We start from the raw sequence: 16,246 nt of genomic DNA on the forward strand, positions 1-16,246 counted from the left end.
AGGAGTTGCCTAATGATTATCAACAGCTGTCAAAGAGGACAGAAGTAAAAAGAAATAAAACAAAAAGTATCTTTATCCATCCAATATTCTCAATAGAAGTTTTTACATGAATTAATACATGTCCTTTAAAATATAAATGCTCCTGAGAAACATTAACTTAGTCACAGATTGATATGAACTAACTCATTTTAGCTAATGAATTTAAAATCTAGATTTCAAGATGAAGAAATAAAACTTTCAATTAATTAAAGAGAAAAGAGAAAACATTTTAAATTTTTGAACAGCCAAAGGGACGGCTCTAGAGAACAAGGTCTGATCTGCTGAGCTAAGAAACGAGAACATCAAGAATTCTGCAATTAGAATCATTTTTAAAAATCTAGTTCTATTGAGCAGATATGGAATACTGCCCAAACTCAATTTTATAATATGTCACATGCAAAAATATGATTCTGTCAAATATGCACTAAGTCCAACAAACAATTATTTGCATGGGAATGGGAAGATATTCAGAAAGCACATTGGGGTCAAAGGAAAAATTCAGATCAATATGTCCTGGTGCAATCATACACGTATATATTTCAATAGTAGGGAAAGGGGGGAGACGAGGGAGATGACTAGAACTCGGTGACTGTGAGTTTTATTTCCTGGACTCCACACCAATAATAAGTAGAGAGGCAAAGGTGAACTGAGCTGAGCAGTGCATACCTATGTCAAGCCTATCATTTTCAGATCAGCACTGCCTACATACAACTCTAAGGCAGTCTGCAATTTTGAAAAAGAATTTTTCCTATTTGTAGACCATTTTCCATACTTTTGGTAACCAAGGATAGTGGTAAAGTCATGGCAAATAATATTAATAATATAATATGCCACTTATTGTGTGTTAGCACTGTGTTATGCATTTCATGCGAGTCAGTTCACCTAATTCCCACAAACGTTCTACAAGGGCACTTCTCCATATTTTACAAAGGTAAAGATTCAGATTCAGATGAGAAGTGACTTTTTGAAAAGATCTTTCCTGTCTTTCCACAGCATTAAATAAGTTTAATTTGAAATAGAGGTCACATGGTGCCGTGCTTTTCAAACATTTGGGGAAATGATTCACAGTAAGAAATATATTTCACGTTGTGACCTCTTTGACACATGTATCTGAAAAAAGCTTTATTTGCTTCTACCATAAATCATCTTTTAATACTATTTCATTCTACATTTTTTCTTTTGCTTTTATGTTATTTTCTTAAAATATTAATTTGTTCTCATGACCCTCCTGTTGGTTTTGACCACAAATTTTGATCACTTAATTATTTTATAAGGTGTTATTTAATATTTTCCTATAATTTCCTTAGTTCCCAAAGCCAACTAGAATGCATTATTACATCCCATCGCTGTTGGACTTTAATACATTTGTAACCTGATAAAATTTAATTGTACCTTTGAAAATTCAAAATCTTGGTTAATTAGAAGAGTTCATGATGATTCCCAAGAAGAGGAAATGTAAGGGGCAGGCGGCACAGGTCTACAGGGGAACCAAAGCGACTTATAATTATAACCGTTAATGTGTCATTGAGAACGATCATTTCTGATAGTAGTTATTTTCCATCTTAACGTTGGCTTTATTAGTTGTTCAAAGCAAGAGAAATACCTAGTCTTTTCCTTTGTTGCTTCATAAAGTTAACCTCTATCCACATATGTGTAGTTTGAACTTAAAAAAATTTTACAAACCACACATGGAATTGAAAAAACACAATATTTCTTCTGTTACCTTTCAGCTATTTCAGAATGTAAATTAATATAAGTTCACTCAGATTATTTTTACATTTAAAAAAACCTATTCCTTAATTTATATTTTTTCTCAGGAAAATAATACTCAAATAAATTTTATTTTTTCTTATGTTCCCATCAACTTAGTATGAAATAATTTGTTTCTAAAATTTTACATAAAATGTTTTTTCCTTTTATTTTTTGAAGGCACTCATATTCTAGGTACAACCTCGGCATTAATCCTTGTAGACCCTCTGTCTTACAAATCAAAAAAGTTAAAAGGAAAATATAACATCAAGTATGATATATATATGTGTATGTTTAAAATATTCATTGTGGTTATCATGAGAACCATATGGAACTAAATTCCGACTTTCAAAACTATAAATATAGTGAAATCCTTTAAACCTAGCATATGTTGCTTCAAATGAGACTCAGTTTTGAACAGATGTCCCCTTAGACCTGTTTATTAAAACTAAAATTACTAAATCAGCATAAGTTGCTTTTAAACATTAGGCTATATTTTGCCACTGATTTTTATTCTAAGATCCCACCGACGTCAGTGGAAGATCCATGCATGGAAAATTGGTATAATATGTATCCTAGTTTTATTTATTTCATATGTATACAGCAGTATAAAATAATATATTACATTTACACTCATTTTACTTATGTATTTTATAGCATTCACAGTAACAAACACTATAGTTAAGATTTAAACTCATCTTTTGTTATAATACCCTGTTTTCACTCACAGATAACTGTCTCAAAAATGTGTTTAGAGCAGAAATTCCCTGCTTACTTTCAGCTCAAGGATGAATGGATGAATTGGACGTCTGAGTTCTATTGTTCAGAAGCTTTTGAGTCTCATGTGAAAATTTAGAAACATTTTGCATCATTAATGCAATATTTTCACGCAACTCAAAAACATCTGGAGTGTAAAACTTCAAACTACACATGTGACAAGTTTTCAAGAAATAAAAGCCAGTTTTCTAACTTTACAAATACTTGAAAATAACAGTGATTAGAAATACACGCATGCACACTGAAGGTATTAGAATTTTAGTCATATTATTGCCTGCAATACTCTGATGGCACCCATCTACCTGCATTCTCACAGAATGCCATCATCTAAAATCTACTCCAATTTTTAGAAAAAAAAGTACTCTACTGAACAGTAGTTTCACAAATTACTGTCTAAGGATTTTGTTTGACTTGGCAGAGGGCTATTCCTTGAAGTGTTAACAATATATAAAATAATTTTACTACTCCATGGAATAAAAATATGGAATTTTGTCATTTTCTGTTTTTCCTTGTTAAAAATGAACATAAAAAGGATGTTAAGTGCAAAGCCTTTATCACTACAAAATTGGAGTTGAAAAAGGTAAATAAATTGCAATATGAAATATATAAGATTTTCAGAAAAATCATCAAGTATACCAATGTTTTAAGTATTTTTTTAGTTCCTCAGACAGTAAAGGAACACATAGATATGTGAGGGGGAGAGAAAAATCATGTGCAGTGAACAATATCTGTTATAAGTAGTCAGTAACTTGAATATTTTTTTTATATCCTGCTTAACATTTGAAAAATTTTGACTGAGTAATTGTGTTAAGGATGGACTTTATTCCAGCAAGTAACTTCTGCAAGGTAAAAAGATTCAATATAATGCACAGTTATTGAAGTTTATGTTGAGAATTTGGAGGTGTTTTGTTTTAATCTTCTTATTGGAGAAGCAACAGGGTATCTCCATTATAAAAGATCTGACAGTAAATAATAACACTACTAAGAAATAAAACAGGAGAATGAGTAATTAAGATATTGAACTCTTCTGTATTACTTAATTTGCAATGTTTGATAAAGGCATTGCATTTAATATCTTCATAAAATAAAATATACATATTTCCTTAATACTCCCCAAAAGAGATGATTCACTTTTAATGAAACAGACATCACTATATCTGTAAAGTAATTCCTTTGTGATATTTAAATATTTGACTTAAAATGATTTCACATAATTATATTCACAGTTACAAATTAGAATTTTACATGTGGCTGAAATATTTCTAGAAGTTGTCATTTGACATACCATTGAAACATTAAGACACTGTTTCCACAGGAAAATATTTTGACTTTTTACTACTCTAAAACTAACTATGTTAACAAGGAGTAAATATCATAATTATTCTTTTTCTGAAATAAATTATTGATGAAATACTGGGTTATAATTTGGATGTTATTTATTTGATATATATAAAATTATGAAAATTTGATATTAGGATGACTAAAGTAAATAGAAAAACTATTGTACAATTCTTTGCATGTAAATCTAATAAATGCTTATTTGGAAACCTTCAATTATTGGTTGGTTGCATTTTCTATTAAATAGTCCCCTTCATTAACATGTGACATTTTAGCCAATGTACTAAAATCATACCTTATTCTGTTGTAATTTCTGATTTATTCCAAATGTAGTAGTTGATTAATAACCTAATCAGTTAGAATGTCATGTTTAAATAATTCTATTTGTCTCACAATTAGGTAAAAGTTTTGTTGTTTTTGTTTCTGTAGCCTTATAATAAAATGAAAATTAGTATTACTGATTAATACGATATATTTAAAAACGAATGCACAAATATATGATATAAGAAGCTGGTTCAAAGGAGATTATATACAATAATATAAAGGGCTAAATAATAAGAAAAAATAAGTCAAATGAATTAATATAGCCATTATATATAAAGTGGGTATAACCTTATTTTCAACACACATAATAAGACAGATGGATATGGGTTTTTCCCATAATTGTAAAATGATAAATGAAAGTTTTTAATTAAAACAGGGTGATTCAACAAAAAATAATTTTCTTTTTAAAAAAGCAATTGTAAGAAACACACTTTTTAAGTTAAATTATATAGAAACATATTCTTACTAAAATAGCCCATCATTCCAAATATTAATGTAGTAATGCCAAATTTTTGATAAATTTTTACTGCTGCACTTAATGAATATATGTGCTTTTTGTTTCACATTTGATGAAATAACTTTATATTTTTAAAGGGTCCCTAAAAGACTAGAACAATGAGCACATTATTTTGTTATATAAACTGATTGTGATTATGACATAAATATTTAATTCAATGACAGACAAATAACTGATACTAAGATATCACTCAACTATTCACATCAAGGACCTATGAACATATGTATGCATTTTAATGTTAAATCTAAGGAAAATATTCCCATTTAAATGATATAAAATGCGTTGGAAAACATTTATGTTTACATTAACATAGCATAGCTCAAACTATCATTGAAAATAAGATCAGTTAAAAATTAAGGGAAATGTTTCAAAGTGGGCCTGTAATTTAGATTGGGCAAAGCTTTAGCTATAATGTTGAAGGTTGTGTATGTGTGTGTGTTTAATGGGAATCTGTGACAATTCTGTTTTTTGTTTAGAAGGTTATCTCACATCCTCTAGTTTTTCTCTCTCTCAATTGTGTTTCAATAAGCAATAAACAGTAGAAAAAGTGATATATGTAGAGGAAAAATGAATTCTACTGAATTTAGTAATTAACCTTTTTGACATAAAGTAAATGACAGGTTTCAGTTTTCAAGGCTGACACATGAAGAATTTTCTCATTAATACAACACTGACTACACTTAAGCTATAAAATTTTCACACATAGGATAATACTGAGCCAATGATGTACCATGTTTCTATCTCCAAATTTATTAAATTTGCTTTAAATTTAGAGGTTCTTTATATGTTACAGTTATTCATTACCAGTTCAGAGATTTATATATCTCTATATGTTCATATAGAGTTATAAATAGATTTTATATGCATGTGTTATTTGAAGTCACAAAACTATGCAAAACTATGTAAAATAAAATTCTGTGTGAGTTCTATGATTGAGGACTTCTTAAAATAGTCATCTTCAATAACATATTTTACACCAAAAAATGTACAGACACCCAGTGATTTTCTTCTAACAACAAATACGGATGAATGTATAGAGTCTTTATAAAAGCTTTAAATGATTCTAAATTCAAAGCCATAGAAATAGAATCGAAATAATGTAGATTGTTAGGTATTTTGATAGTACATGTTCAGTGGTTCTCTGATAACATCGACAGCTATATCTTTGGCATTGAAAATTCAGTACAAGTTCTAGACAAAATTTTTGTAGCTTAGAGCTTCTTTTTCTTTTAAACAAGGAAAAACAGGGTTGAATAAGATGAAAACTGGGAGGAAACTACTAATGCTTATTTTTTTTATTAGTAAGTTCATCTTTGGGACCCTGAATTACCTTTTTACTTTATTGTATGATGTGGACTGTATGAATCCATTTAAAAACCAACTGAGTTGTACCACATTTTAGGAAAATTATATAATATAATATATATATTTTATATTTATTTAGAAGCTTTGAAATAGTACAGTAAACACTTTGCAACACGGTGTATAAACTACAGAATGTCTTTGATAACTTGTGGGACTTCAGAATATAACATTTTTTTTGTAACCCACAGGTGAAAAGAACATAATCACAATCTTTCTTGTAAAGTTGGAATAGTTTGGGGAACACTTGATCACACAAAAATAATATAAAACAGTCAAGTTTAAAACAGTGATATTGCATTTATAATGCACAAATTTCCTTTATCCTTATGACTGGCTTCTCGTGGTGAATATAAACATCTAAAGGGCTCAGTGACATTTGGAGAGAGTAAGATATATAGTGCTGTAAACAGGCACACACTGATCGGAGAGGCAAAATCAGTTGCCTAAAGTTTCTACAGTTCTGCACATTTCAACTCATTTCTCAGGCCTGCTGAGAGCAAGGAGGTCCTATGATTGGCCAGGATGACTGCGGAGGCAATCTAATACTCAGTTACACACAACTAACTGGATGGCCAAGATAATGAAGTTGAAAAGTTGATGCTTTTGTTGGTCGACTTTGTGCAAATCATGCTGCTTCAGGGAAGTCCTGTAGAATTGACTAGCATATCCTTTTCCGTGCTGTGAAAAAGAAAAAAAAATACTCTAAGAAAATGAGCCTGACTTTGGGTGTTTAAAATTGAACATTACTGTAACAGACACAAATACAATGGAAATGAATTGTATCCCCATAAAGACCCCCCTAATGTCAAAATATTTCAGTGTTACCTTGGTTTTCTAATGATCACAGTCATTCTGTTGTTGGGCTTTCTGCAGATGACAGTTTTAACATTTTACAAATTGGTTTTGCATGGGGAATGTATACTTTATAAACAAGCCGCCAATTATGTGAGATTAACTTTTTAAAATCATGTATAAATCAACCCCTATTTCACTATTCACACACAATCAGAATATTTAAAAATGTGTGGCTCTTATTTTAGAATATTTATGAACAACTTGTTATGATATAATTTAATAAACTCTAAGTTATATATAGTAAGTCAATATATAATAGAAAATACTGTACCAGAAAGTGTTTATGTAGTTAAAGAAGTAAAGGATGATTCATATATTCTGGTTTATTTAATATTATTTTAAAAATATATGAAAACCAAATCTTTTTATGGCCTACAATTTTTTAAAAATACATAAACTTATTCCCTGAAATAAAAGAGCTTTCTCATAATGAGGGAAAGCAAAGGAGAGGAAAAGATATTATCAGATTTGATCCAGCCTTACAAAATGTATTAAGTTATGTTCAGACTCAATCATCCAGATTTTATGCTATTAAGTATTATATACATTTATAATGATTAAGGCTATTTTTCCCATCTATCCTTAAACTCTGTAATATTTGACCACGAGCACAATGAGAACAGTAATTCGCATCCTTTAGGTCAGTATCTGGCTCATCATGGATGTGTGATAAAAATGTGCTGAAAATCAAGATTGTCCAATTGTGATAAAAATCACATATGTGTATATCTCATTAAAAATTAAGAACTTAACTAAATGGAATAACTGAATTGTTTTAATATGATGAATTGTTGGCTTTTATCTTTTTTAAAAATGTAAGAATATGCTAATCAGAGAAGGAATTTCCACTCATTTCAAGTAGATTATCTAATTACATATTTTTCCTAATTTGTTTCTCCTGCTTTTATTATTTATTTTTACTCACAAACTCAGTTTCAAAACAGACTGTCAAACATTCCTTCACCGGTTCACCTTTTAGCAGAATCATAGCAATTAAAATTGTGGAAGTCAGTCACCATCTTAGCCAGAAATTAAAGTGCAAATGAAGAGATAGATGCATGTCCTGTGTAATAACCAGTATTGAAAATAATCAGAACATATTTTTTTATATCACATAATATCATGAGTTATAAAGTGAGTTAGCTGCAACATGGGACCACATCGTAGCTATTATAACTTACCTGGTCATAATGCTACATACAGAGAATATTCTTAGCAAATGGGAACTTTTAAAAAAGAATCTTTTAAAAGAATCAAATCCTGTTTTTTCTATGACCTTGAATTCAATTTCCTGTTTCACGATAAATGAGTATAAAATGATTCAAATATATTTTGTTTATGCCAATCAGAATTGAAAATAATTTGGTGAATTAGAATAGTGAACCACCATAGAAATTCAGGTTTATAAAATAAACTGAAACCAATAATTATAGTGACCAATTAACTTATACTCCAAACTGAACAATTGTGTGAGTGAAAGAGAACACCTTAACAATTACACAAGATATAATCTTATACTTTCCCAGACAACCCAGGAAATATGATCACCCTAGAAAGACTATTGCTCTTTTCAAAATAAGTTAGAGCTATTACTTACAGGTTGAAGTTTTTTCTTTAAATAGTATGTGAGAAAACACTGTTTTATAGGAAAAATCATTCTAGTAGTTCAAGGAAAAAGGAACTAAATGAATATACTGAAAAGCTACATCTCGGTATAAATGCTGAAATGAATCAGCCAAACACAATTTTAAATCTGTAAAATATTTCTAATTAGATGGAAAGATTACTGAATGGGGGGATGAGGACATATTTGTAATACCTTAACCAATAAAGAAATTTTTATAAAAAGAAAGATTACTTAGGAGAAAAATTACTAGCATCAGTGTCCTATGTTCATTTGACTTAGAATACAAAAAGAAATTATGTCATTAAAGTGGTTCGCAATTATAAGAAGACAGAAGTTTAGCATTATACTCAATATCTTAAATATACTAGTAAACATAAGCTTAAATGGCATATGTTAATTACTGCTTAGGGCTACTGTGTGCTGCTTTTATTCCAGTAGTTGTCTGAAAAATATAATCACCTTTTATTAAATTTACCTCCTCCGACCACTTTGTTAATTCAGGAAGCTACATGTAAACAGGTCAGTACAAACTAGAACGGGGAAGGTGATTTCCTTCATTACGGAAGCTGATTTGCCAAAGGTGAAGCACTGTCAGATAAACTAGAGAAAATGAAATGTGACATTATTACTGAAGCCACACTCACACACATTTTCTTTCCAGGTTTTTGAGGAGTGGGTTTGAATATTGAGTAACCATTATTGTTTGGGGACTGTATGAGTTCCTAATGGACAAGTAACACACAAATACTATTTTTTTAAAAATTAATGTTATTACATTTTAGAGTCCATGCCTCGGACAGTTATTCCACAGTGTTAGTTATAATTGTGCATTTGCTGACACATTTCAGGCTGCAAAGAGTGGGGCAACTATTTTGAGTCTCTCTGCTTTCTAATATATTCTATATGTTTTGGAATTAATCAAGCCTCGTGGGAGAATTTCACAAATGCATTTTCCTCTGGCTATTCATCAACATATGTGGGGAACTGGTCACTTGATGTGGATGATTTTCTTTTTGGTCAAATCCAAAGTAATAAGAAAGAGACTGTTAGTATTCTTTTTTACCTCTGTTTATTCATTCACTGCATTTATTCTTCATAGTGAGTCATAGAAATGCTACATTTAAGACATTAATCTTACTTTCTGAACTACAGGCAAAAATCACTCTGTGGAAAAGAGATATTCAAGTGCATACCTTCTTATGATTTAGCATCTATATGTGTGTATATTCAGTATGTATATTACATATACATCTAACATTATATATAATTTTAATGAAAGTTTCATGATGCATATATTGCCTTATATTGTGGAATCCTCTTATTGCCTTTGATAATTTGTGAAGTATGATATTAAATTATGGAACTTTTAAACATTCTGATGAATGACAAGAAGAATGAGTGTAAACATGTATGTTGCAAAACAATTGTACGATTTTCAGGACTGATATCCTTTTTATATCATGTATAGTAACATAATAGCCTGGAAAAATAATTCTGTGCAATATACTGAGATGACAATTTGAATATTCACATTCCTATGCTTGCATAGCAGGAAGCCAAAGAGCCTTTATACTTTTTGACAGTATAAACTAGAAGCTAAAGCAATAAATAAAACTTGTGAGGTGATCTAATCCATTTCTGCAATTGAAAGAAAGAATGGCCTTCAAACATCCCAGGTGACTGAGACTCTCCACCACAGTGAAACACTTCAGGGGCTGAGATCAGTAACGGACTCCGGAGCTCATCCAAATTTTAATGAGCCTCCCATCAGGACACTTCTTTATATCTGAGGCGAATCTGGCATACACGAGTTTAAGCCCATTACCCCTTGGAGAAGTCAGAAACACCTGCTCTCTGTTCCCTGTGAAAAAGCGGATCATCACTGAAAGACAGAAACATCACGGGGTTCCTTCTAAATAGAAGACCCACGGGCTTTTATAAATTCCTATATACGTGTGTGTGTGTGTGTGTGTGTGTGTGTGTGTGTGTGTGTGTAATGTAAAACTACCTTCTCAAAAAGGCAGTGCTACATTTACAACTGGTTCAAAAGGAAATATCTACTCTGAATTACTGTGGCCACGCCGACTGCCACCAATACTTTTAACAGGATTGTGTAATGATAGTAACTCAATTTTGTTCAGTTTAAAATTATTTCTCTCTAAACAATTATATTAATTAAGAGTGCGTTGAACTCTGCCACAAAAACCAGTGATAGTGTATCAACTCCTTTAATGAGACAATACATTTTGATTATTATCATTATCTGAATTGATTTGAGTAAGATTTCCAAAGACACAGTAATCATGCATTACTTTTCCATCGAGACATGAGAATTGGCAATATCTTTCTTAAACACTAAAAATATTAAACTCTTAAATTATTGGTTTACAAAACTTACTATGATAATTCACTTGTATAGAATTCTATATATTGAAGGGATCTATTCTAAACATTTCTAGAAATGTTAAAAATTGTGCTTTAGAAGCTTAACATTTTTTTTCCTAAGTGGAAAAATAAATAATAGGATGTAGCCTTATCTAGGACACTTTGGCCACTATACCAGGTTCTCTCTGATAAACAACCTCCTTGCCTCATAGTATCCTAAAATCAAAATTGGAGACTGGATTCATTTGTAGATGCTCCACTCCTACTTTGGCATGTGTCTAGGAAATGAAACTCTAATATATATTGCTCTCCATTTTATAATGTCATAGAACACTTTTCTGAGATTCTGTACCATAATCCACTAAGCTCTGATTTGTTCCAGAACCATCTGAAATGATATCTTTCACATAGCAAAGGAGTACCCTTATAATTTCTTTTGGAGACAATTCATTCTAAGTATAATAAAGTTATATGTTATTTTAATAGTGACAGAGATACTTTCATTTAAGTTAGTATCTAAGATTCTAATAAGATAGCCATACGTTCCTTATAATTGGTCCTAACTTTTTCCTTTGATAATTATGGAGCTGATAGTATTGATTGACATTTAGATACTTGTATTTCAAGTATTTTACTTCAAAACAACATTATCAGGAGATCAAATTATTTACTTCCTGTAAGGTTGAAATTAACATTAATTTTCAAAGCAGGAGGCTAGAAAGATCCCTGAATGGGATTGGTTATTCCTATAAATATAGGGATGTTGCACCCGTATAGATCTATTTACAACAAATGACATCATTGTATCACCATATTAGACCAGCTACGAGTTAACTAACTAGTATGAAAACCAAGCATGAATTCTAGCATTGAACCATAAAAAACAAGTATGTAAAACCTTCATTTGAAAACGACATAGCCATGTATATAATTTATTAACTAGTAATAGCCTTCTAAACAGGGATAATGTTTCAAAATAATTTAACCAAAAACTTAAGCAGTAAAGCCACAAAAACAAATGGAAAATCTTCTCGGTTGGCACATAAAATACTTGTAATTTATATGTTTATTTTCTAAAAAGACACATGCAACATAAAACGACTTAGAAACTGTGTGCAAAAGCATGGCTATTTATTTCATATACTTGATCTGATTTCCCCGAACATGCTACAGTCACTTCTATGTCAAAACAAACAGATTTAAAACAGGAATTGCTGGCTCAGTGGATGCTGACATGCTGACACACTGAGAAGTAAAAGCTGACCACTGTTTTTCTGTATTGAGAAAAACACTCCCACACTAAAGCAGGTTAGAAACCGTGACCATATCGGCTTCAATAACACCTTGAGAAAGGTTGCCAGATAAAATACAGGGTGGCCGGCTGCATTTGAATTTCAGGTAAATGAGGACTAATTGGTTAGTATATGTATGCTCCATACAATATTTTGGTGTTATGTACAATATTTGTTAAAACTGGCCACCTGTCCTCAAGGCAACACCACAGGTGACATGCTAGTTGCCACTGAGGCAAATGTTACCTGTTTTCTAGAAAAACGTTGCACTATATTTTCTAATTCTTTTGTAACACTATAGTTCCTGTAATAAATTTCATGCATATTTCTACCAAAAATATTTTAAAATAAAATGTCAGAGTTCGAAAGGAGATAAAGAAAATAAAATTATCTAAAATGTAAATTTATATTCAGTGACTTATTGCTTAAATATCATACATGAATACATTTTTAATTGTTACTTAAGTTATTTTAAAATTTTAACCTTGTGTGGAGTGAGCTATTTGCTTTGTGAGAGAAATATAACATACTAGATAAAATGTTCACTCTTCTTTGCATAGTAAACATAATTTTAAATCATTTATTCTAAACTCTAGCCCTACATATACATTTCAATTTTAGTAATATCCTAGACACTTCTTACCTTTAAAGTTAACATAACATCTGATAATTAGAGATTTGAACAGGGATAGGCAGTGAATCAAATTCAGTTTTAAAAACCACCACAAAAGTGCTAAATTGTTGAAATAAGATTATATCCTTCTTGTTAAGGTTTAAAATCACTTTAGTTATGTTCTAATTAAATGACGAGATTTAGATCCTTAAATATTTCTATTACATTCCAGAACTTTAAACTTTGTGTTTGATTGGGTTCATCTTAATTACTGTAAACATTTAATCATATAATAAAATAAGATTATTCATTATGTTATATATGAATTAGCTATGAAAAATATAATAAATCTAGGAAAAAGTTAAAATTTTAAGTAATCAACCTTTGTTGGGGCTAGTAAAAGATTCTGGTTAAATAGTATTGGCAATGTATTTTTTATATATAAAATATCTATATCATTATCAAAATATGACAAAATACAAACCCACCTACATATATTATAATGAAGGTATCATCAAAATAATCAACATTTTGTATCATTATTTTTTAAAAGTATCTTAGATTCTCATTAGATACCATGAAGCCATAAAAAAATACATATCTAAGAAAAAAACATTGAAAATAACTTATTGGATAATCATGATGAGTAAAAACACCCCGCACTTAAAAACTGTTACATGTAAAGCCAAGAACCTAAAGGAAAATCAGATAAACTGCCTCTAGCCATAGCTACCCTTTACAACAACCTCCTGCCCATGATCAGTATCTACAAATGATCCCTTTTATGTTCATGGTTAAGATTACCATATACCTACTTAATGTTTACATATATGTTTGTAAATTATATGTGACAGACAATTGAACAGACATCGATTAGTGAAATTAGCAGTCAGTGATGGTGAAATGTGAGGCTTAAGGAGTTGTTAAAGAGAAAGTGATCAGTTATAAAAAAAAATAAAAAGAATAAAAGAGCTAAGGACAAGGTCAGAATAAGAAGAACATGGAAATCATGGAAGGTTGAAAGATGATGGAATCAGGGTGGAGTATGTGAGGAGCAGAGATGGTTAGGTTTTGGGTGTTTTTTGTTTTGTTGTGTCATTCAGGGATTACTATAATTATATTAGTTTATATAAGCCAGGAAGATGCCTAGATTACTAAAGAGAAAAAAAATGCACTTGCTTCCTTAGTTTTAGGATGTTTCATTTACGGATTCATTGATGTTGTCTATAAGCGTTTATGGGTGTTTATTTTGTTCCAGACAGCGTTCTGGGACTTGAGACTCTGAAATGAATACACAGGGATTCTCTCTAAAAGATTTAACAGTGCATCAGACAAACAATTGTTTTATAAGATATTTTAAAACAGCAATCCTGTATAAAAAATCTAAAAGAAGTTGCCAGGATAATGCATATTCTCTTTGTGTGGGGAGGATCCTCAAAGGTAAAGGGTAAAATCTTGAATGATGAGTGAGAGAGGGCCAAGCAGATGGTGAGGAGCATTCCCCAGGGAGAGTAGAATGTGTGCAAGTACAAGGGCCTGGAACATGGGTGTCTCAAGCAGCTGACAATTACTGAATGACATAAAGCAAAATTTGTAGTCAGATTTTAAATTTAAAAATAAATTAAAACCTTTAAAACAAGTAAAAATGTAAACATTATTGTGGCACGTAATTTTGAGAATGCCTCTCGAAAATTTTAAAGGCAATAATGAAGTCAAGTGTCTATAGATACAAATAAATACTCTAATTATTTGACAGAAAAGCCCGATGCAAAAGGATTGGGATCCTTGCTAATTTTGGTAATAAACTAAGCAGAGGAACACAAGAGATAATATACGTGAGTCTCCTCACTGAGCCCAGAAGTGGTTCTATGGTTTATACTTTACATATCTGGAAATAGTTTGCATTTCAACACCCTAAATCTTCCAAATTTAACAAAACATTTGGCACTCAAAATGACGGTCTGGGTGTTTGTGGCTGATAATTCAATTCTAAGGATAATTGTGAAAGGGAAAAAAAAAAGTGGTAAAATGAGCTGCTCAGGGAAGTGAGTGATTCTATCCCATTATCTCAAGCCCTGGGTAGTGACAACAGCATTAAAAACAAAAACAAAACCTAGAGAAAAATATGGAACATTTTCCCCACAAATTTTAACAAAGAAAAAATAAGGCAGATATTGATCATAAACTAATGTTAAATTCATTTTATAACTATGAAGCTGAAACTTCTTAAAAAATAAAATATTGCTTTCCTCTTAATTCTTTCACAGAGAGACACACAAGTAAATCTCACCCTATGAAACATCTAGTCTGTAACTCACAGAAATGGTTAAGACACAGTGATGATTTTAATTATGGCATTCAAAATAACATATTTTAAGTGATTAAAGGTCAGGTATATTTGATCAAGGCTTTCCTATCCCAAAATAAATAACCCCGGCTATCTATCTATCATCTATCTATCTATCTATCTATCTATCTATCTATCTATCTATCTATCTATCATCTATTATCTATCTCAATCTATTAGTATTTTCAGTTATCTTCATGCCACCTTTTACTCCCAAAGTTCTTAATTTAAAAAAGAAGTTACACTTTTTCCTTTCAAAACTGATTCCCTCCCAGCACATAAACTTTATTATTGTTGTTAGTAGTAGTAGTGTTGGTAGTAGAAATACTAGTAATAGCATTGGGAATACAATCTTCTCCCAATCACCCAGTCTGAGAACCATTCTTGATAACTGCTTTCTTCACCTTTTTTTGCTACTCTTAGATTTCCAATACTATAGATATTTTTTCAAAATTTCTTTAATAATAATCCTTTCATTTTCATTGTGTACCAGGCCTTTATGACCACAAAGTCTGCCAACTGCAATACTCTACTATAAAACAAAAACAAAAATACAACCCCATACAACTAATCTTTACTGACTTCTTTCTGAATAACGTCCAATTTGTTTAGCCTGGGATTTAAGTAGTGAATTGGTTACAAATGCTTACTCTAGAATCCGATGGCCTCAAATGAAAGCCTGGCTCTCCCTTACTGGCCATGAGACCATGGTCAAGTTATCTTTTTTCTTAATTCTATAATGTGTAAAATTCAGATAGTAACAATACCTATTTCATTTGGTTATTGTAAGGTTGAAATGGATTAGTATCTGAAAAGTTCTTAAATATTGCCAGATTCATAACAAGTTCTTAACAGTTGGTAATACCAACTATTTACTGTTGGTATTATCATTCAAAACATGTCTTAATCTATCCAAAACATAACTTTCAAATTTAAGTTCTACTGTTCCCCTTAAATTTGTTTTATAGATTTGGCAATATAGGATCTTCACTTTTCCATGTTAATTTTCTCTCTAATT

The 16,246-nt window shown here is 30.7% G+C and overlaps 1 protein-coding gene across 1 annotated transcript in view; it reads right to left on the reverse strand.

Moving 5' to 3' along the window:
• Positions 1 to 3,756: 3,756 nt before the first annotated feature.
• Positions 3,757 to 16,246, reverse strand: part of PCDH10 (protocadherin 10) — a 41,507-nt gene continuing 29,017 nt past the window's right edge. The window contains exon 5 of the mRNA XM_059698029.1: positions 3,757 to 6,787. Within this exon, the coding sequence (XP_059554012.1) occupies positions 6,768 to 6,787 (20 nt within the window). The 3' untranslated portion in view covers positions 3,757 to 6,767. The remainder of the gene's footprint in view (positions 6,788 to 16,246) is intronic.

This window comes from Myotis daubentonii, chromosome 5 (genome assembly GCF_963259705.1).
Source record: "Myotis daubentonii chromosome 5, mMyoDau2.1, whole genome shotgun sequence".
Classification (NCBI taxonomy): domain Eukaryota; kingdom Metazoa; phylum Chordata; class Mammalia; order Chiroptera; family Vespertilionidae; genus Myotis; species Myotis daubentonii.